Source organism: Stigmatopora nigra, chromosome 1 (assembly GCF_051989575.1).
Source record: "Stigmatopora nigra isolate UIUO_SnigA chromosome 1, RoL_Snig_1.1, whole genome shotgun sequence".
NCBI classification, from domain to species: domain Eukaryota; kingdom Metazoa; phylum Chordata; class Actinopteri; order Syngnathiformes; family Syngnathidae; genus Stigmatopora; species Stigmatopora nigra.
In genome coordinates this window covers 4052501-4073890 of record NC_135508.1, presented here as the reverse complement: position 1 = coordinate 4073890, position 21390 = coordinate 4052501, and the positions used below count along the sequence as shown (strand labels likewise).

Here is a 21390-nt window from a genome sequence, read left to right as displayed (position 1 = left end):
TAATCGGTGATTAGTGACCAATAGAGGGCGATGATGCTGACATTAACAAAGAATATCAACCGAAGAAGATGCCCTTACGCAATTAGCGCAACTGTCATTTCTTTGCGTAAACATAAAAATATATGTCATAATATTTGATCATGAAATGGTTCTTAAGACTAAATATAAGAAGAAATGTGATAATATTTGATCATGAAATGTTTTCTAAGAAAATGTAACAATTATAACATGCACGTTTTGATGGTTAATGATGTCCGCTGTAAAAAATGTAATTCTTCAATGACGTTAAATGTTACAGATGATAGGACTGTATATATTGTGAGCAGTTAGTGACATCTAGTGGTTCATCGTTGTAGCACGTTCTCAGGTCTACCCATAATGATAAACCTTACCATACTATGTCAATTTTTAAAGAAAAATGCCTTACTATACTATGTGAATTTTTTAAAGAAAAATGCCTTACTATACTATGTCAATTTTTAAAGAAAAATGCCTTACTATACTATGTCAATTTTTAAAGAAAAATGCCTCACTATGCTATGTCATATTTTTAAAGGAAACAGCCTTACTATACAATGTCTTTTTCTTCAAGAAAGTATTTTGGTCGCCGGTCAAATGGTGACAGTTTACTGTTGAAACCAGCTATCAAAATTATATTCATGAGAGAGAGTTTAATATCTAAGTAGTGTTTAATATCCAAGCACTGTTTAATATCCAAGTACTGTTTAATATCTAAGAGAGAGAGAGAGAGTTTAATATCCAAGTACTGTTTAATATCTAAGTACTGTTTAATATCGAAGTACTGTTTAATATCGAGGTACTGTTTAAAATCGAAGTACTGTTTAATATCCAAGTACTGTTTAATATCCAAGTACTGTTTAATATCCAAGTACTATTTAATATCCAAGTACTGTTCAATATCCAAGTACTGTTCAATATCCAAGTACTGTTCAATATCCAAGTACTGTTCAATATCCAAGTACTGTTCAATATCCAAGTACTGTTCAATATCCAAGTACTGTTTAATATCCAAGTACTGTTTAATATCCAAGTACTGTTTAATATCTGAATACTGTTTAATATTCAAGTACTGTTAAATATCTAAGGACTGTTAAATATTCTAAGTACTGTTTAATAACCAAGTACATTTGACCGACGACCAAAAGGGACCAAAAGAACGGCGACCAAACGTCCGGTCACGACTCCTACTGGCCAATTTCCACAACATGGATAATTTTTAAAAATACAATAAGACCCAACCCCCCTAAAAAAAAAAAAAAAAAAAAACAGGTCACTGCGTTTTTTTGAATTGAAGATACTGTATATATTTTTTTCTTTACAAAATGAAATAACAAAAAAAACAAAAACAAATCATGTCATACACAAAAGCTGCTTTGGACATGTACAGAAGTCATTTTCCACACGACTTAAAATGAGAACACTTGAAGAGGCACAAAAGCAACTTTGACTCTTAAAAAATAACAATGACCAATCGAGCGACCAATCGACTGACGGGGAGCTTTGTGCTACTTCTGGTAAAGCGTCACCAATTAGTTATACACACACAGAGCATCTTTTTAGACATTATTAAACACTGGCTCTCTGGTTTTTCACGCAAATGACATACTCACCATTGAAACATTTACACAGAAAATCTTGACTCCTTTACTCAAAAATTAGAATACTTTTTTTCCTCTCTTTTTTTTTTAAACAAATAACCGTTAACGTCGTAACATTTCATATCTAGGGGGTGCATAGATGTTATAAACTTCCTCCCCGGGATTCATTTCACCATTGACTCGTTAAGAGTTAGCTAGCTAGCTAGCTAGCTAAGTCGCGCGTGCTTTTTGTGCAAAAATTCCAATGTAAACAAAGGTCGGGGGTCGACAAAATGGAGGCTGAAACTGCCAAGTTTCCTGTGCTTTTTTTGTTTTTTGTTCGTTTTTTTTTTGTTGGATTTGGTGTCCATTAACTGACTTGTGCACACTGTGGCAGTTTTGAATGTGCTTCGAAGTTCAACTGTTTTGGACCCATATGTTCCAAATATCTTTAAAAAAACAAAAAAAATCAGTGCCATTTACGATGATAGTTGTGGCTCCAGAGCTGCAATTTTTGTTTTTTTTGCCAAAACAAAGTAGCTTTGTCATACAGACCTTTACAGACCATTTTTTTGTGTGCCAAAGTTGTAAAATAATGGCGCCAAAAAATGAAGCCGATCTGAAAAAAAACATTACATGATTAAATTCTATTGGCATGCATCAAAACTTCAAATTCCCCCAAAAATTTACCACACATTGTACCATTAATATCCATGTTTCTGTTATTTGGGGAAGCTTATAGAAGTAATGCTAGCACAAAACAAAAAACAACGCAAACATTGGTCTATATCCAACATGTACATTTTGCTGGATATATTAAAAAAATCGTACCGTTTTTTGAGAGAAAATGTTAAAAAAAATATAGGCAAATAATGCTAGTCTTTAAAGTAAACATGTTCTGCTATTATTTCTGATATATTAGCTTAATTGTGGCATGTTAAATAGTTTGTTGAAAATATGGCGCCCGATACCAAAAACTATGAAATTTTAATCCGAACCATGATCGCATTGTGCGAATATTCTTATTAAAGTATAAAATAAGGTTTTCTATTCCAAAAGTGCTTAAACTACCAAATTTTGTCATATATAAACCAGCCAAGAAGTACCATCTACTAATTTAGGAGAGAAAGGTTGGACAAAGTAGCCTAGCGGACTATGATTAGCACATGAGCTAAGCTAATGTACTAATGGAATAATAACACCAAGATCACTTTTTTTACACTTTTCAAGGCAATTGTTGAGATACTTCTATAGTTTTAAGTTATACATTGTACTTTTTGTATACTTTTGTAACAGACCTGCGTGTTTTTGTGCAGATTTATTAAAGTGCTGTACTATGCTAACAACATTTATTCGTATTTTCCCAATTAAAACAATTTGTGTCCTTATAGTTTTTTATTTTAGGATTCCAGGCTGAAAAAAATTGATTTGTTAGATTAATTTGTCTATAAAAAAAAAGAAATTCACTACTGTTTTGCATTTTTTAAGCGGAATCTGACCAAGCTATGTTAAACAATTACTTCCAACCTCTTTGTATCACCATTAGTTGGAAAAAATAGCCTAGTGGACTGTGATTAGCAGATGAGCTAAGCTAATGTACTAGTGGAATAATAAGCACTAAAATCACTTTTTTTGCACTTTTCAAGACAATTATTGAGCTACATCCACAGTTTTAAGTTATACATTGTTTTTTTTGTATACTTTTGTAACAGACCTGCGTGTTTTTGTGCAGATTCATTAAAGTAGTGAACTATGCTAGCAACATTTATTCGTGTTTTCCCAATTAAAACAATTTAATTTATTTATAGTTTTTTTTAATAATTCCAAGCTCGTAAAAACTGGATTCTTTAGATTAATTTGTCTTTTTATTTTTTTAAATTTACTACGGTTTTGCATTTTTTTAAGCAAAATCTGACCGACAATTAAACAATTACTTCCGACCACTTTGTATCACAATTGGCCAATCCCGAGCAACTGATTATTGGAATCGGGCGCCACAAAATACTACTGTCACAATACTAGTTGTAACAATATGCCTGTTAGCATGTATTTAGTGTTTAGAAAAATAATAATAATAATAAAAAAATGCAAATTTTTAAAGCAACTCTGGTTTATCTATCACCGTCAATGGCATCTCATAAGTTATTCAGGTGATTCTTTCTATTGCCTTGTCATTGAAATCAGTCGTGCGTCCCATTGAAAACAAACGTATAAAATATAGACCACACCCCACACAGTCTTTCACTATGTAAGGACAGAATTCACCTAACATTTTTTTTTTTTTAGCATCGATATCATCGCAGATATGTATATATGTACACAATCAGGCCTTGGAGACCATTCGTTTGAAAGACCCAAAAAAATAATAATAATAATAATAATAATAAGGGCTAGAGTGGAGTCAAACCCGCAAGGCGGCGCACTTATTTCTTACCCGATCGTAGCTCAAATGACAACACGGGATTTTGATCGTACGACATTGGGGTCAGAACGTCAGTATACCCAGGATACGGGGACCCATTGGGGGGTTTTGGACGCCAATTCCACGGCTTCTTCCAGCAGGCGAAGTGTGTCGTCGATTTCGTTGTTGATGATGGTTTGGTCGAAGTAGTGAGCGTACGTCTGCTGCAGCATTTCCGACTCTTTCTGGAGCCTTTCCAACGAATCGTCCTGAGGAGGGGAAAATAAGAATGTACAAGTGGGTTATTCCAGTAAAAGTATTTGATAGTTTCAGGTGTCAAAGTAGCGGCCCGTGGGCCAAATTTGGTTCGCTGCATCATTTTGTGTGGCCCGAGAAAGTAAATCGTGAGTGCTGACTTTCTGTTTTAGGATTAAATTAAAATGAAGAGTATAGATGTATATTAAATTTCCTGATTCTCCCCCTTTTCAATCAGAAATTGGAGTTTTTTAATCATTTCTTTCTGGTTTTAGTTCAAAAATCATTTTGTAAAATCTAAAAATATATAAAAAAGCTAGAATAAACATTGTTTTAGATCTATAAAAAACTGTCTAAATGTGTCTATATATGTCTACATATGTCTATATATGTCTACATACGTCTATTTATATAAGTCTATATATGCATGTCTACATATGTCTATATAAATGTCTACATATGTCTATATATGTATATGTCTATATATATGTCTATATATGTATATGTCTATATATGTATATGTCTATATATATGTCTATATATATGTCTATATATGTATGTATGTCTATATATGTATATGTCTATATATGTATATGTCTATATATGTATATGTCTATATATGTATGTATGTCTATATATGTATATATGTCTATATATGTATATATGTCTATATATGTATGTATGTCTATATATGTATGTATGTCTATATATGTATATATGTCTATATATGTATATATGTCTATATATGTATATATGTCTATATATGTCTATATATATATATATATATATATATATATATATGTCTATATATGTCTATATATATATATATATATATATATATATATATATATATATATATATATATATATATATATATATATATATATATATATATATATATATATATATATATATATATATATATATATATGTCTATATATATATATATGTCTATATATATATATATATATATATATATATATATATATATATATATATATATATATATATATATATATATATATATATATATATATATACATACATATATATACATATATATGTGTGTGTCTATATACGTATGTCTATATATATATATATATATATATATATATATATATATATATATATATATATATATATATATATATATATATATATATATATATATATATATATATATATATATATATATAGACACATATATAGACATATATATAGACATATAAATGTCTCTATATAACATACACAAAAAATGTAACTATGAAAAAAACGTTTTCCCCAGAAAAAAAAATACAATGTAGTGAAGCCGCGATAACCGAGGGATTACTGTATAGGGATTTGACATATTCACAAAAGGGGTGCTTTGTACTTACAGGCAGCTTGCGACACCACTTTGGAATCTCCATTGCAAATGGGGTGAAAAAAAGGCATGCCAAAGAAAAAGACAAACATACTTCAAGCAAAGTGGACAGACGAGAAATGTTTTTCGAGAAAGGGACCGACATTTTACGATGCGAGAATGGAGTGAGGTGTGCAAAAAAACATACAAAGGCCAACAAGTGAGTTGACTTTACCTCCGTCAGGCCTGGTGTGATTGTGGGAGCTGCGATGAAGACAACGTAGGGAGCGAACTCGGCCGTTCGGAGAATCTTCAGCGCCTAAAACGGGGAAAATGCGGAAATACTTTTTTAAATTAGCAAATATCTTTGAAGTGAACATAATACAGTGTCGCAACTCCCTTGTGTAAGGTCTCTTTCGTGTATAACAGATATCTACGAGCACTGGGCGGAGCGTTGGATTTTTTTCAGTGTTTTTTTTCCCTGTTAGTCAGTGCAAATTGCGGTGCTTGTTCGCTAATACGAGAGGAGGATATTCTACCGTATTTTCACGACTATAAGGCGCACCGCATTATAAGGCGCACCCTCAATGAACGACATTTTTTCCATATATAAGGCGCACTGTATTATAAGGCGCACTGTCTATTTTGGAGAAAATTTAAGACTTTTAAGTGCGCCTTATAGTCGTGAAGATACACTTATTGCTATTGACTTCCAGGTATGAAGCACTCACTACACAGTCACCTCTACAGCCAGCCATTTTTGATGTTTTGGATTTTTTTGGTATAAAATCTTGCAGTGGGGGAGGAGCTATATGATGGAAGATTTTGTAAACTAAGATGGCATCTGCATATTTAACCGTATTGTTTCAGTTCAGGAGTTTATGTTTTTTTAATATCCGACAGTGGTGGTTTTTCGTTTTTGGATTTCTATTGTTTTCCATATATAAGGCGCACTGGATTATAAGGCACACTGTCTATTTTGGAGAAAATTTAAGACTTTTAAGTGCGTCTTATAGTCGAGAAAATACGGTATTTATTTTAATAATGTATTTTATTTTGGTCAGAAAAGGAAAATAAATGAAATGTTGCTATATTTTTGGACTATAAATCGCACTTGAATATAATCCGCATTTTAGGGAAGGCATTTTTTTTGTCTAATGAGATAAAAAACTGCACTTTGGATCAAATCAGGGATATCCTAATAACCATACCTTGAATTAAGTGGTATCTCTTACCTGCGGCTCAACGTCTAGAATGGAAATCATGCCCTGGACGTGGATCTGTCGAATGGTCTCCAACCTGGTTCCATACATGGCATCTTCATGGCTACCATATTCCAGGTAGTCATTGTTACTGATGTCCTGCATCATCTGGTCGTGCGTCACAAAGTAGTAGTTCTTTCCGTTTTCTTCGTCTTTTTTCGCCGGCCTGGTCGTGTCTGACGGAGTTGTGAGGAAAAGATTGAGTTTGAAATCCTCAGGTGTTTTTTTTTTGGCGGGATTCTTACGGGGGATTGGGTAAGCGAAGCGCTCCGGGTGTTTGGTGATGAGCGTGTTCTTGATGTGCCTTCTACCGACTCCGTGTGCACCTGGACGGAAGCAAAGATGGCGGTTAAAGCGGCGGATCGGGTTTGTTTTTAAGGTAGACTTTACATACCTAGTAAAACTAGTGTTTTCCTCTTGAATGAAGGCAGTTTAACCACTTCTTCGTATGTCACCAGGTCTAGTTGGTCGAACACTGATGGAATATAACAGACAAGGTCTTACAAAAATGTAAAAAAATAAATAAAATCATGAAAGTATTGAAATGGATCAGATTGGAAGAAAAAAAGAGGAGTAATAGTTAACATTTCCTCTTATTTTTTGATTTTTGTCATTCAAAGACTGAAATATTCATGACATATTGCCATATTTTTGGACTATAAATCGAGTATAAAAAGCATTTAAGGGAAAGCAGTTAACATTCCCTCTTATTTTTTGATTTTTGGGGATTTTTGTCAATGAAAGACTTATTTATTCATTTTATTTATGGCTTTTATTTTGTTAAAAAAACGAAATATTGCCATATTTTTTATTATAAATCGTACTCGAGTATAAGCCGCATTTTAGGGAAGGCAGTTAACATTCCCTCTATTTTTTTTATTTTTGTCATTCAAAGACTCAAATATTCATTTTTATTAATGTATTTTATTTTGTTAAGAAAAGGAAAATAAATGAAATGTCATATTTTTGGACTATAAATCACACTCGAGTATAAGCCACATTTTAGGGAAATTTTTATCTGATTAGAAAGCAAAAACAAACACTTAAAAGTAAAATAAGCAGCTGTTAATGTAACATTTACAGTTTTTTTGGGTAACTATAAACTTTTAAAAAATGCTTTTGGTTGTTAGACAAAAAAAAAAAACATAAGTCGCACTTTAGTATTAGTCGCAGGACCAAGGCAAACAATGAAAAAAGTGCGACTTATAGTCCGGAAAATACGGTATATAATAAATCAGTATTTAGAGGATTACTGAATCTTTATAAGGACAAAAATAATAGCAAAAAACAGTGTTTAGTGTATTTCATAGTCCAAAATATGGCAATATGTGTCATACAATAACAAAGACCACACTAGCTGCGTGTTACTACATTATTTGTCGTTACTTTAAAAAAATAATTCCTGATTAAAAAGTGAAACACACGTTAGGAAGGACAAGGAATAAAAAATAGAGAGAAGAAGAAGAAGAGGAAGGAAAAAGAAGCTGGTTTCCAGCTATTTGAAGGTACTTACATGCAGCCAAGTCATTTGGGTATGGGACAGCATGAGAAATGGGCAGAGGGTGGGAGTGGAAGGGTTAATAAGACATACATTCAAATTTAAACGGAGGGAAAAATATTAAATAAAAAAATCACATGGCATCCAAGAATAAGACAGATTCCGGCTACAGGCAACAAGGCTACGACCGTATTTGAATGAATGAAATATGCCGTGTTTTTACCTGCGTTGTGCTTAGCCAAGTACTTGTCTTTATATTGTTTCTTCTTTTTTCCAAACCACGTGCAGCTGGCTTGCTGTTCCTGTTTGGTTTTCTCCATGGCGATGCATGCCACGCGCCTGCAAACATCACGGTTGGTGGGATTTATTTAGGTCAAGGGTTGTCAGACTCGGGTTGGTTCGTGGGTCGCTTTAATGTCAACTTGATTTTATGTGGGCCGGACCATTTTAGATATAATATTTAGATTTTTCTTTTTTTTTATAAATAGGTTAAAATAACTGGATTAAAAGCGTGGAATATTTCGTTTTTCATAGATCTAAAATCTATGTTTATTGTAGCTTTTTTATATGTATTTTTAGATTTTACAAAATGATTTTTGAACTAAAAACAGAATAAAATGATCAAAAAGTTAAAATTGATTTAAAAGGGGGAAAGTCAGATAATGTTTATTTTAGCTTTTTTATATATATTTTTAGATTTTACAAAATTATTTTTAAACTAAAAACACAGATGTTTATTTTAGAATTTTTTTTATATATATTTTTAGATTTAATTTTTTTTTAACTAAAAACCCAGAAAAAAATGATTAAAAAAAATGACAATTATTGATTTAAAAGGGGGAAAATCAGGAAATGTATTATCTATACTCTTCATTTTAATTTGATCCTAAATCAGAAAATCGGCTTCATGATTGACTTTCCCGGGCCACACAAAATGATGCGACGGGCCAGATTTGGCCCCCGGGCCGCCACTTTGATACAGGTAGTGTAAACGTTTTGAAAATGAAAACTGACTACAATATAGTTGTTTATAAACAAGCAAGTGTGTTATGTATGGCGCTCTGAAATTATTGCCATGCATTAAAAGTGCAAGACACATTATGTTGAAGATAAATAGTTTATACTACTTCCAAGAGAATTTTATTTGGATAGATTTCTGGTGGTGGAGTAGTGATACTGCTAAAGCCCAATTGATTTGCTTGTGTTGTACATATAGTATGTGAAATGTACACACATATATTTTAATTAAATAAATAAATGAATTAAAACATCCAAAATGAGCACACAAATGGTTTCTCACCACTCCTGCAGTTCCGGTGAAGGAATGAGTCCTGCTGTGGCATTCTTGGTGTTCTCTAACTTTCCCTGCCACCAATTGTGGTCATCCTTGGAGATGATCTGAATAATGTCACCCACCCTGAAGCGAATACCCGCTTCCTTACAGGGGATGAGGTCATCTTTTGTCGGGTCGTACTCAAATTGAGCACGGACGTAGATCTACAGAGGCAAAAGAGTCAGACGCAAATTTGTCTTTGACAATGTGTAAGTGAGCGATTTTAGCATCTACATAAACGTTGAGTCTTTCTTACAAATGCAAAGGCAGCACTGGTTAATCAACATTACAGTAGTAAAGGGAGTAAGTATAAGGGTAGCTAAAATGTCAGTATGAGCTAACCAATGTTCCCTCTAATTTTTGGTTGGTCTGGGCAGAAAGATAACCTCCCTGAGCACACTGAGTACCAGTGTGAGAAACATCATCATTGCTCACTATGGGCACACACCAGTATCACACTTGCCATAAGCATTTGCATGTCTACTACACATAAATAATTTAGTAAAAATAAAATGTAATGATTACTGTATTTTCACGACTATAAGGCGCACCGCATTATAAGGCGCACCCTCAATGAATGACATTTTTTCCATATATAAGGCACACTGTATTATTAAGGCGCACTGTCTATTTTGGAGAAGATTTAAGACTTTTAAGTGCGCCTTATAGTCATGAAAATACGGTAATTGCTATTGACTTCCAGGTACAAAGCACTCACTACACAGTCCCCTCTAGAGCCAGCCATTGTTGATGTTTTGGATTTTTTTGTATAAAATCTTTCTGTGGGGGAGGAGCTATATGATGGAAGATGTTGTAAACTAAGATGGCATCTGCATATTTAACAGTATTGTTTCAGTTCAGGCGTTTGTGCTTTTTTAATATCCGACAGTGGTGGTTTTTCGTTTTTGGTTTTCTGTTTTTTTCCATATATAAGGCACACTGGATTATGAGGCTCACTGTCTATTTTTGGAGAAAATTTAGGACTTTTAAGTGCGCCTTATAGTCGTGAAAATACGGTAATATCTATGAATGGGCGGCCTGGCGGATGAATGGTTCCCAGATTTAGACAGTTCTCACCCGATTTCACCACTTGTTCTTCTATTTGCGCAGTAAAGTCAAAAGGAATGTATTAGGAAATATTAAAATGTCATTTAAAAAAAGATAGAAGGGCTGTAAAACACAAAAAAAGATTGACAGAGTGGACAGAGCTACTGCCACTGGCTGCCATCATGAAAAAAATAAAGGTTAGATTTTATTTTTTGCGCTCCATATGATTGCTGTGCGCGGAGAAGATGGGAGTAGTGCGCAACTTAGAGGGAACATTGGAGCTAATGCTAAATGCTAAAATGGATCATTCCAGAATAAGAAAATATTTGTACATACACATTTTTTTAACTATCTATAAGTTTTTCTTTCCCTTTGCTTCTACAGATTTGGAACACAGACTCAGAAACTGCGTTTTATTTTTCGAATTTCCCAAAAAGACTACCATATTTTAACGACTATAAGGCGCACTTAAGTCTTAAATTTCCTCCAAAATAGACAGGGCGCCTCATAATCCAGTATGCTTTATATATGGAAAAAAAATGAAATGTGTCATTCATTGAGGGTGCGCCTTTAAATGCGGTGCGCCTTATAGTCGTGAAAATACGGTAGTTCAAATGTCAAAAGTGAAAGAAACTCATATTCTGGAATGAACCTCAATTACTAAAGTCATTTTTGAACATGAAACAACAACAAAAACTTATTCCTATTTGAACCTTTTTGTATTAGAATCTCCAAAAGCAAATATTAGCTAAAACATAGATATATTCATAAATATTCTGAACTTAAATCCTATTTAAGCATACAAAATATATAATTTTAATGAAGACAGGGATGAAATGAGAGAGCCAGAATCTACTTTTACCCGTTTCCCCTATTTGACATCTTACCTTAATGGACAATTTGTCCTGGATAGCGGGTCTGGAGATCTATGGAGTTGAGAGCATCACACACTTACACATAAATCATGCAGTAGAATATGTTGTGGGGCACAAACAAAAGTCTCACTTGCGATTGTGAGCAGAACGTGACATATTTTATCAGCTCTCAATGTTAAGTGAGTAAGTCATGCATTTTATGAATGTGGAGGTTTACACATGTTTAATGTTTTGTTATTACACTGAGCTCATGAATACAAAACCAGAGTTTCTCCCAGTAATTTATAAGCCTGGTGGGTTCGCAGATTAAGTGCTGCAAAATATTTATCTATTCATCAAAAATGTATGTGGCTTTGCATCTTTTCTGGAAGAAACCCTGCTAAACATATGTTATCTGATTGCTTAAGTCACAGGTGTCAAAGTTGCGGCCCAGGGGCCAAATGTGGCCCGCCGCATCATTTTGTGCGGCCCGGGAAAGTAAATCATGAGTTTCATGAGGATCAAATTCAAATGATGATAGATGTAGATTACATTTCCTGATTTACCACTTTTTAAAATCAAATAAATGCATTTTTTTAATCTATTTTTTTCTTTTGTGTTTTTTAGTTCAAAAAGCATTGTGTAAAATCTAAAAAAAATATATACAAATATTTTTGGTTTTCCACTTTAAAAAAATATTTTTAATTATTTTCTTTTGTGTTTTTAGTCCAAAAAGCATTTTTTAAAATCTATAAATAAATATACAAATATTTTCCATATTTTCATATTAGCTTTAAAAACATATTTAGTTTCCATCTGAAATTTAAAAAAATGATTAAGACATTTTCCAATACTAATAAAAAAAGCTCAAATAAACATTGCTTTTAATCTCTAAAAACTGACTATTTAGGGCTTTTGATCCAGTTCTTTTAATCCAATTTAGAAAAATCAAAAAAATCTAGATATATCTAAAATGGTCCGGCCCATATAAAACGAAGTTAACGTTAATGCGGCCCGTGAACCAACCAGAGTATGACACCCCTGATTTAAGTAAATAAAGGAATGGTTCATCCACACACACAAAATTTTTTGGCCAACATTGATTTTTTAAAAATGTACAATTTAAAGGACAACAACTAAAAGTTTGCTGGAAAACTCACCTGACGAGCTTTGGGTTGAATTGTTGCTGGCAGGTCCTATTTGGGTAACAAATATATCATTGTCAAAATCTGCAGAAATTCTTTCAAAAACTTTCAACATCAACTTACCAGAATCGAGCTGTTGACACTTGCATGACCATTAGCAGCCGAATGTTGTGACAAATCTGGTGACTCCTTCTGCCAAATAAAGAGTGTCATATCTTTCCTGTCCTTTATTTGCCCATATTAGCCAAACAGGGCTCATTTGGTTCTATACCTCGCAAGACTTGGACTGGGACCGGTAACTGGGTACAATCTTGAACGTGATACTTCCTCTCATTTCCCTCTGTTGGGTAACAAATGCCGACATAGTCACATACAGTGTTCCCTCGCTTATCGCGGTTAATGGGGACCGGGACCCCCCGCAATAAGTGCATTTCCGCGAAGTAGGGGTGCCCCTTCAAAAATGCTTAAAGAAATGTATAACACGTGCACAAAAGCACCACCAAGCAAAAACATCATAGTAGTCCGCATGGAGGATCTTCTGCAGTATTTTTGCACGTAAGAAACATCGTTATTGGGAGTTGTGAACATTGTTTTTTTTGGCCGGTGAAGATACGCCTGTAAAGAGCCATGACGTCATCAATGCCATTCCTGAACTCTCACCATGTTATTGACCATTTCTTTGGCCTTTTTTTGATGCAATTACTAATTCTTATTGAATATTTTGTTTCCACCTCTTGTAAGATGATGTAATTTATAATTTTAACTTCATATCTTTACAATTTTTATTTATTTTTTTCCTGAAAAAAATCTGCGAAGCTCTGAGTCCGCGATAGCTGAAGCGCGAAGTAGCGAGGGAACACTGTAGTTCTACTAAACGTTTTTGTATCACGACAATAATTACTCACCAGCATTTTTTGGAGCTGTTCCACTGTTTGATTTGCGACACTGATGCCGTTAATCTCCCTGATTTCATCTCCAACGTGCAGGGTACCTGAAGTTGAGGAGTACAAAGACTGAGGTCATCGTCGCGGCATAGGACGACGAACGTATAAACGTGAAAAAGGAAGCCGACCTTGCCGGTGAATCATTCCACCGTGCATGATTCGGGCCACGATGCAGTGGTTGAGCTCGTTCATTTTCAGCGTAATGCCCTGCAAAAAAAAAGGCAAGTTATCAACTTGGATTCAAAGCAAGGACCCAACCATCAAAATAGTTGTAGATTTACAGTGGTACCTTGACATAAGAGTGCCTCGACATATGAATAATTTGAGATACGAGTAAAAATTTTGGCAGATATTTATCTTGAGACAAGACACATTTTGATATGCGAGTATACAGCGGACGCGATTGGCTGCTCATAAGAACATCATGGCCATTGTCTTTCAGGTCACAACTCCCTTGTGTAATGTCTTTTTCAGTGTTTTTTTCTTGTTAGTCAGTGCGAATGGCGGAGCTATCGCTAATACGAGAGGAGTATATACTACTTCTCGTTGGCAAGTGGCAGTGCATTATCCTATTGTGAGGAAATTTGTGTGCATTATTTTCTGAATATTTTAAAGGGAAGTCAAAAGCAAACAACCCTCGATAGGTTGTATCTGAAAGTCAGGGTGGAGGCGGGGCAAATAGAGAAAGGTGTAAAAATTTAAAACAAAATTAGAATAGTCAATAGACGCTATAGGTCCCTCAAAGTAGACAAATAGAAGTTTTTTCCCCACATCCATCAGAACTCTAAACTTGCGGTAGCACGACACACAATCCCTTCTGTGTAATAACTGCAGGGTGAGGTAATATGGAAAGATATGTGCCTCCTACTGGCTGACTGAAGGTAAGTGAGAGGTAAGTGATTTGCTCGGGGGGTGATGCGATGTATCCATAACGGTAGAATGCCAAATTACGAGTCCGAAATGATCACTTATTTGGGTCTTTTGCCTATAAAATGACACCTTATGTAGAAGCACTACCAATTTCGTCATACACAGTTTCTGGGTATGATGACAATTAGGCTTTTGTCGAGTCAATGATGATGACAAAGCCTATGTCCGGTTATTATTATTAGAATTAAGTTTAGTGTAAGGTTAGATAACATTTACATTAGAGTGTTTCTGCATCGTAATCCAACTTCATTCAAATTAGTTTATGGCGAACAGCGAACGCACCATGGCCTCATCTGTGTTCTTCTGGAATTGAACCAGTCGGACCCTGGTGACGTTCTCTAGGTCCATGTCTCCGTTGGTGCTGTCGGGAGAGTCGCCGTTCAGGTAAGGGGACGTGGGCGGAGGGGTCACTCGGAGCGCCTCGTCGCTGTAGACCTCGTGGGCGACCACATCGTGTGTTTGCAGCAAAGCCTGAGTGCAAAGAAACAAAAAACACACACACACACATTAACAGTTTGTGTGGCTTACACTAATCCAGCTCCTGTCACTGACCTGCTTGTTGTATGTTTTTACTAACTAGCTGATTAGCATTAGCATATAACATATGGGCTAATTCACACAGGGGGAGATTTAGAATTGAAGACCCACTGTACACACACACATATACACACATAAATATACAAAATAGCTCCCTATTGATGTAAAAAATCATTTTTTTGGATAAAAGGTTTAAAAAACACAACAGAAGCTGTTGCCGGTCATAGTGGGAAAAATAAGTGGCATGCAGAGCCAAAATATGGAAAAAAAAGTGTAATTTATAGTCCGGAGAATACGATAAATGATAAAATCTTTTGAGTGAGTATTCATAGCTAAATGATCAAATTTCAGAGACATTCATAACGATTGAAAATGTGCAATAACAAGTAATTTTGTAACCGTTTGCCTCTGCATAGTTGAAACCAGTGACATCATCAAAAACACAGATTCTGGCATAGGCAGTGGAGACTCAGACAAATTGAATCATTTCATTAGAGCGTAAAAACTTGCAATAGAAGGACTTTGAAGGGGAATGCCCACTCTACCAAATATTTATTTTTTCTGCCTAGAACTGCTCTCAGAGTACCCTAGTTTTTGATGGACTGATTCAGCTGCATGTAACTCTAGCGCAGGGGTCGGGAACCTCTTTGACGATTCATATTTTCAAACATTATTCCTTGAGAGCCATACAAAGAATTTAAAAGTAAAAATACATGAAGATTTGAGCATTTATTATTACCGTATTTTCACGACTATAAGGCGCATTTAAAAGTCTTAAATTTTCTCCAAAATAGACAGTGCGCCTTATAATCCAGTGCGCCTTATCTATGGGAAAAACGAAAACGAAAAACCACCACTGTCGGATATTAAAAAAACACAAACGCCTGAACTGAAACAATACTGTTAACTATGCATCAGATGCCATCTTAGTGTACAAAATCTTCCATCATATAGCTCCTCCCCCACTGCACGATTTTATACAAAAAAATCCAAAACATCAACAATGGCTGGCTCTAGAGGTGACTGTGAAGTAATGAGTGCTTCATACCTGGAAGTCAATAGCAATTACCGTATTTTCACCACTATAAAGCACACTAAAAGTCTTACATTTTCTCCAAAATAGACAGTGCGCCTTATATATGGAAAAAATGTCATTCATTGAGGGTGCGCCTTATAGTGGTGAAAATACGGTAATTTCACCACCCAAAAAGTATGAATTCTTTCGAGAACATTATTTCACTGTTGCTAATCAATGTGTATCAATCAGAGTATACATGCAGAAGCGTCTGTCTAATGAAGAAAAAATATGATTTTAAAAAGGCGGAGAGCCATATACACCCATCAAAAGAGCCACATATGGCTCCCGAGCCATAGGTTCCCTACCCCTGCAATAGCGTGCGTGTGAAAAAAGCAATCTCCGTAAGATCACAAGGCAATGTGGGCTAACAGGATAAAAGCGGACCAAAAAGTGTCTTTCAATTGCAAATTTAAGCCTGATTACAAAAGTATTCACTGTTTTCCTGCAATACACACAAAAAAATACTCCATTTCAGCACATAATTATAAATATTTTTGGTCATTGAATTTCTCTAACATTTAACTATTCCATCTTATAAATTGTAAATATAAATTCTGGACACACATACACAGGCAAGCTTTCATTTACTATGTATGCAATCATGGATACTAATCTCCAGAAATACTCGGAAACACAAAAATAGTACACCTTCCAGAGGAAATCCCTTCCAAAATCCTCAAGCCTTTATGATCAATCCCCGAGTACATCCATAATCTCGTCTCCTGTCCCGTTTTTTTTTTATTTATCCGTGAGACCCGGCAGCTGTGCTCCCAAACAATCATCCCAACAACAGGACCAAGCACTTTGAGTGATTTCTAGCTTTTCCACCACCTCACGAGTCTATCCTCGCTCACCAGCTCAGGTGCTAAGCAGCTTTGTGGCTAGGCTAGTTATGCGGATTGCATACACTCTCCTACTTATAACACAGAAGCTCCTAATTGCCCACACTGACACACAAAGAATGTGAGATAAATTCTGGGGAATCCATTTTTGTTTTAATTTGAAAACCACTGTATGTTGTGGTATCATTCTACCTCCTGAAAAAAATACATTCAGGGCATATTCACACCAGCAAAGTCCATAATTGGCTTTCTGTGGTCTAGACACAAAACTTTAACTATACCGTCTTTTAACACTTATAGGGCGCATTTAAAAGTCGATGTGCTTAACTCGCGCTAGCGAATAGCATAACATACACTAGCAGCTAGCATAACATACGCTAGCAGATAGCATAACATACACTAGAAGCTAGCATTACATATGCTAACAGCTAGCATAACATACGCCAATGGGTAGCATAACATACGCTAGCCGATAGCATAACATACGCTGGCAGCTAGCATAACATACGCTAACAGCTTGCGTACCATATGCCAGTGGGTTGCATAACATACGCCAGCGGCTAGCATAACATACACTAGCAGATAGCATAACATACGCTAGCAGATAGCTCAACATAGGCTAGCAGCTAGCATAACATACACTAACAGCTAGCATAACATATGCCAGTGGGTAGCATAACACACGGCAGCAGCTAGCATAACATACACTAGCAGATAGCATAACATACGCTGGCGGCTAGCATAACACACACTAACAAATAGCATAACATACGACAGTGGGTATCATAACACACTAGCGGCTAGCATAACATACACTATCAGCTAGCATAACATATGCTAACAGATAGCATAAAATACACTATCAGCTAGCATAAAATATGCTAACAGATAGCATAAAATACACTATCAGCTAGCATAACATATGCTAACAGATAGCATAACAAACACTAGCTGATAAAAAAACACACTAGCGGATAGCATAACATACACTAGCGGATAGCATAACATACGCCAACGTATAGCATAACAAACACTAGCGGATAGCATAACATACAAAGGCGGATAGCATAACACACGCTTTCTGAAGAAGCGGCCAATGTATTGACATAAAACAGATGATATACCCGAAAATGAGAGTGCGGACTATCAAAGGGTCCCTTTTATAAGTGTGAAAATATGTTCCTTGTTTTGGTTTTCGATGCGGTTCCTTTTCACATCGAGTGATTTGTAGCGTGCAAAAAGAAAAATCATGCAATGATTGACAACTTCCCTTAATTCCCGTGGCTATGGAAGCCTACTAAATGCAAGATAAAGGTACATAGCGGAACACACTAGACCAGGGTTGGGCAAACTTTTCGGCCCGGGGGCCACATTGACTTTAAAAATTTGACGGACGGGCCGGGTCAGCACAAGATGCGATAACATATAAAAAAGTGCATCCGTTAACAGTACATATGAAACATAAACAGAAAAAAAGGACTGAAGTATTAACATACTCATCATTAAAGTATAAAGTACAAAGTAAAGTATTAAAGGAATGTATTAAGAAAGATTAAAATGTCATTTAAAAAAAGATAGAAGGGCTATAAAACACGAAAAACAAATAAGAGTGGACAGAGATACTGCCACTGGCTAACGCGTGACGGCGCCATCTTGGGAGAAAAAAAACAAAAATACATTATTTGGACAACGTCGGCGGGCCGGATTAAAAAGCCTAACGGGCCGTAGTTTGCCCAAGGCTGAACTAGACAGTGATGCTAACTAAACAACATTAAAGGTGTCTACGGAAGCCTGTGAAGTGGAAAAATGTGTGTGTAGTTTCAGAATTGCTTTGAATTACAGCGGTTTAGCGCAGTCACTTTCCCACACATTGAAAGGGAAGCGAGACCACCAACGCAGCAGTCTCAAACCGGATATCTACTCCGCACTAGTGGCCGTGCCAGTCAGAAAGATGCACACAACCAACTTTATTCAAATTTAGTCCATACCCAACATGGCAGGTATAAAAACACTATTAAAAACCCAAAAATTTATATTATGAGTGCAAATCTTACCATGAAATGTGGTTGTGTAAGGATCCTTCTAAGCTCCTTGGCCTCGATGTTGTCTGGATAACAGGAGATGGTCTCCAGCACCTTTAGGGGAGAAAAAAATGACAAAACAAACATTAATAACAATGACACCAATGATTTTCTTACAAAATATTGTCCCAGGGGGAATAATTTAACCCCTGGGCTGCAGGTATGAGACCTTTAAACTATATGGGAGTAAGGAAAATTATAAACTAAATCATAACTTGTGCATGAAAGGGTTAAATGATTGGGTTTTATAGAGTTTACCTCTTTGGCACGCTGTACTCCATCACTGGGAGGATTTCGAATTTGTGGGGACGACCTGGTGTTGATTTTGTCATATAGCTGCAAAAAAAATGGAAAAAACAGCACCATTAAATATAATAAGCAACTGAGATCGTCGGTTTTGTTTCATACAGCGGTGAAAATATATGTATATATATATTTTTTAAATAATACTTGGAGTTTTTCCTGACTTGTTTTGGTTTGAATTTGAAAACGTCCAAAACAATAAGAATAAAAAACAGATGAAAAATAAAATGGATTTAGACCAAGGGTGTCAGACTCGATTTGATGTGGGCCAGACCATTTTAGATATAATATTTAGATTTTTTTTAAGTAAATTGATTAAATGAACTGGATTAAAAGCCATGAATAAACAGTTTTTTAAAGATCTAAAACTATGTTTATTTTAGCTTTTTTTTTTAAATATATATTTAGATTTTGCAAAATGATTTTTGAACTAAAAACATAAAAAAACGATTAAAAAATGACAATTATTGATTTAAAAGGGGAAAATATTTAAATTTAATATACATCTATACTCTTAATTTTAATTTGATCCTAAAACAGAAAGTCGGCACTCATGATTTACTTTCCCGGGCCACACAAAATGATGCGTCGAGCCAGATTTGGCCACCGGGCCACCACTTTGACACACGTGAAATAGAGGTAATGCACAAGAAGCTTGACTTACATCTAACAAAGTGTGGAGATGTTGATCCTGGAAGACACTGTGGAGAAAGTCCACATCTTTCTCACTGCAGTCTGTCAAAGCATGAATCTCTTCTAGACTGTCCAAAACCTGCGATACTGCTCCTAAGTATGAAAAAACACACACACACATTAGCCACTAAAAAAATGAAGTGGGTGCTATAAAAATTAATAAAAAATAAAATAAAAAAAAGATGCGTTCAGTCCGATCGCCCAATGGGTTCCTATTAAAAAAGTCAATAATATTGTACCGGTGGACTTTGGTCAAAAATTTGACAGATGGGCGGGGTCAGCACAAGATACGATATATATAAAAAAGTGCATCCGTTAACAGGACATATGAAACATAAACAGGAAAAAAGGACTAAAGTATTATCATACTCATCACTCATCATTAAAGTAAAAAGTATAAAGTACAAAGTAAAGTAAAAAGGAATGTATTAAGAAATATTAAAATGCCATTAAAAAATATATAGAAGGGCTGTAAAACAAAAAACAAATAAGAGTGGACAGAGCTACTGCCACTGGCTTCCACGTGACGGCGCCATCTTGGGGAGAAGAATGGTCACGATATTACGTGAATAAAGTCAAACATTTAATAAGTAAAATTATTTTTTAAAAATTGGAATTTTACGAAATTGAGTAGTCCTGTAACACATTTTTATCCCCGCGCATTTGCATTGACTTCGTTTTCAGAACCCATCGCGAGACCAGACCAAAACGTTCAAGACAAAATGCAAAAACTGATTGTACAAATTACCAACAGAAACAAACAACAGACAAACAGGCAAAAAAAGGAGGACTGGATAAACACAGTACAGGCAAAAGTGACAATCACATAGACAAGTAAACAGTTAATTTGTCTGGAGTACCTGCTGCATTGCCCACACATGCAGCAAAATCAGAGGAAAAGTAGCAGTGGTGTCAGTATGACATTAGAAAGAAGGTCAGCTCACAAAGTCACATAGTGGATAGTTGCAAGGAGGAGCACATTCAAGGGAAAAATAACATAACTCGTGTCAATATCCTCAGATATTGGAAACGGCAGTTAAAATTCATAACAACTACTGTATCTTCTAGACTTTGAGTTGTACAATAAGTGACAGGAATATATTGTTGCATTTATGGGTGGAATTTTTCATTGACCGTATTTTCTCGCATATTAGCTGCCTTCGCATATAGCCGTACCCTTAAAATTGCCTTAAAATTGATGAATTGTACAATTATAAAAATATAAGACGCCCCCCGATTCACAATTT

The 21390-nt window shown here is 35.1% G+C and overlaps 1 protein-coding gene across 10 annotated transcripts in view; it reads right to left on the bottom strand.

The window, feature by feature from the left end:
- Positions 1–1295: 1295 nt before the first annotated feature.
- LOC144196167 (peripheral plasma membrane protein CASK-like) overlaps positions 1296–21390 on the bottom strand; it is a 42457-nt gene continuing 22362 nt past the window's right edge. For 2 of the 10 annotated variants that reach the window (XM_077716139.1, XM_077716142.1), the window contains 17 exons: positions 20115–20236; positions 19406–19483; positions 19121–19201; positions 14892–15080; positions 13808–13886; positions 13641–13726; positions 13007–13075; positions 12859–12927; positions 12751–12786; positions 11624–11662; positions 9657–9853; positions 8580–8695; positions 7253–7333; positions 7104–7184; positions 6832–7034; positions 5832–5915; positions 1296–4268 (listed from right to left, as the gene is read on the bottom strand). In XM_077716139.1, coding sequence (XP_077572265.1) covers positions 4092–4268; positions 5832–5915; positions 6832–7034; positions 7104–7184; positions 7253–7333; positions 8580–8695; positions 9657–9853; positions 11624–11662; positions 12751–12786; positions 12859–12927; positions 13007–13075; positions 13641–13726; positions 13808–13886; positions 14892–15080; positions 19121–19201; positions 19406–19483; positions 20115–20236 — 1787 coding nt within the window. In that variant the 3' untranslated portion in view covers positions 1296–4091. Of the gene's footprint in view, positions 4269–5831; positions 5916–6831; positions 7035–7103; positions 7185–7252; positions 7334–8579; positions 8696–9656; positions 9854–11623; positions 11663–12750; positions 12787–12858; positions 12928–13006; positions 13076–13640; positions 13727–13807; positions 13887–14891; positions 15081–16872; positions 17076–19120; positions 19202–19405; positions 19484–20114; positions 20237–21390 lie in introns of those variants that run through there. The other 8 variants (XM_077716141.1, XM_077716175.1, XM_077716143.1 and 5 more) reach the window with 6 other exon arrangements.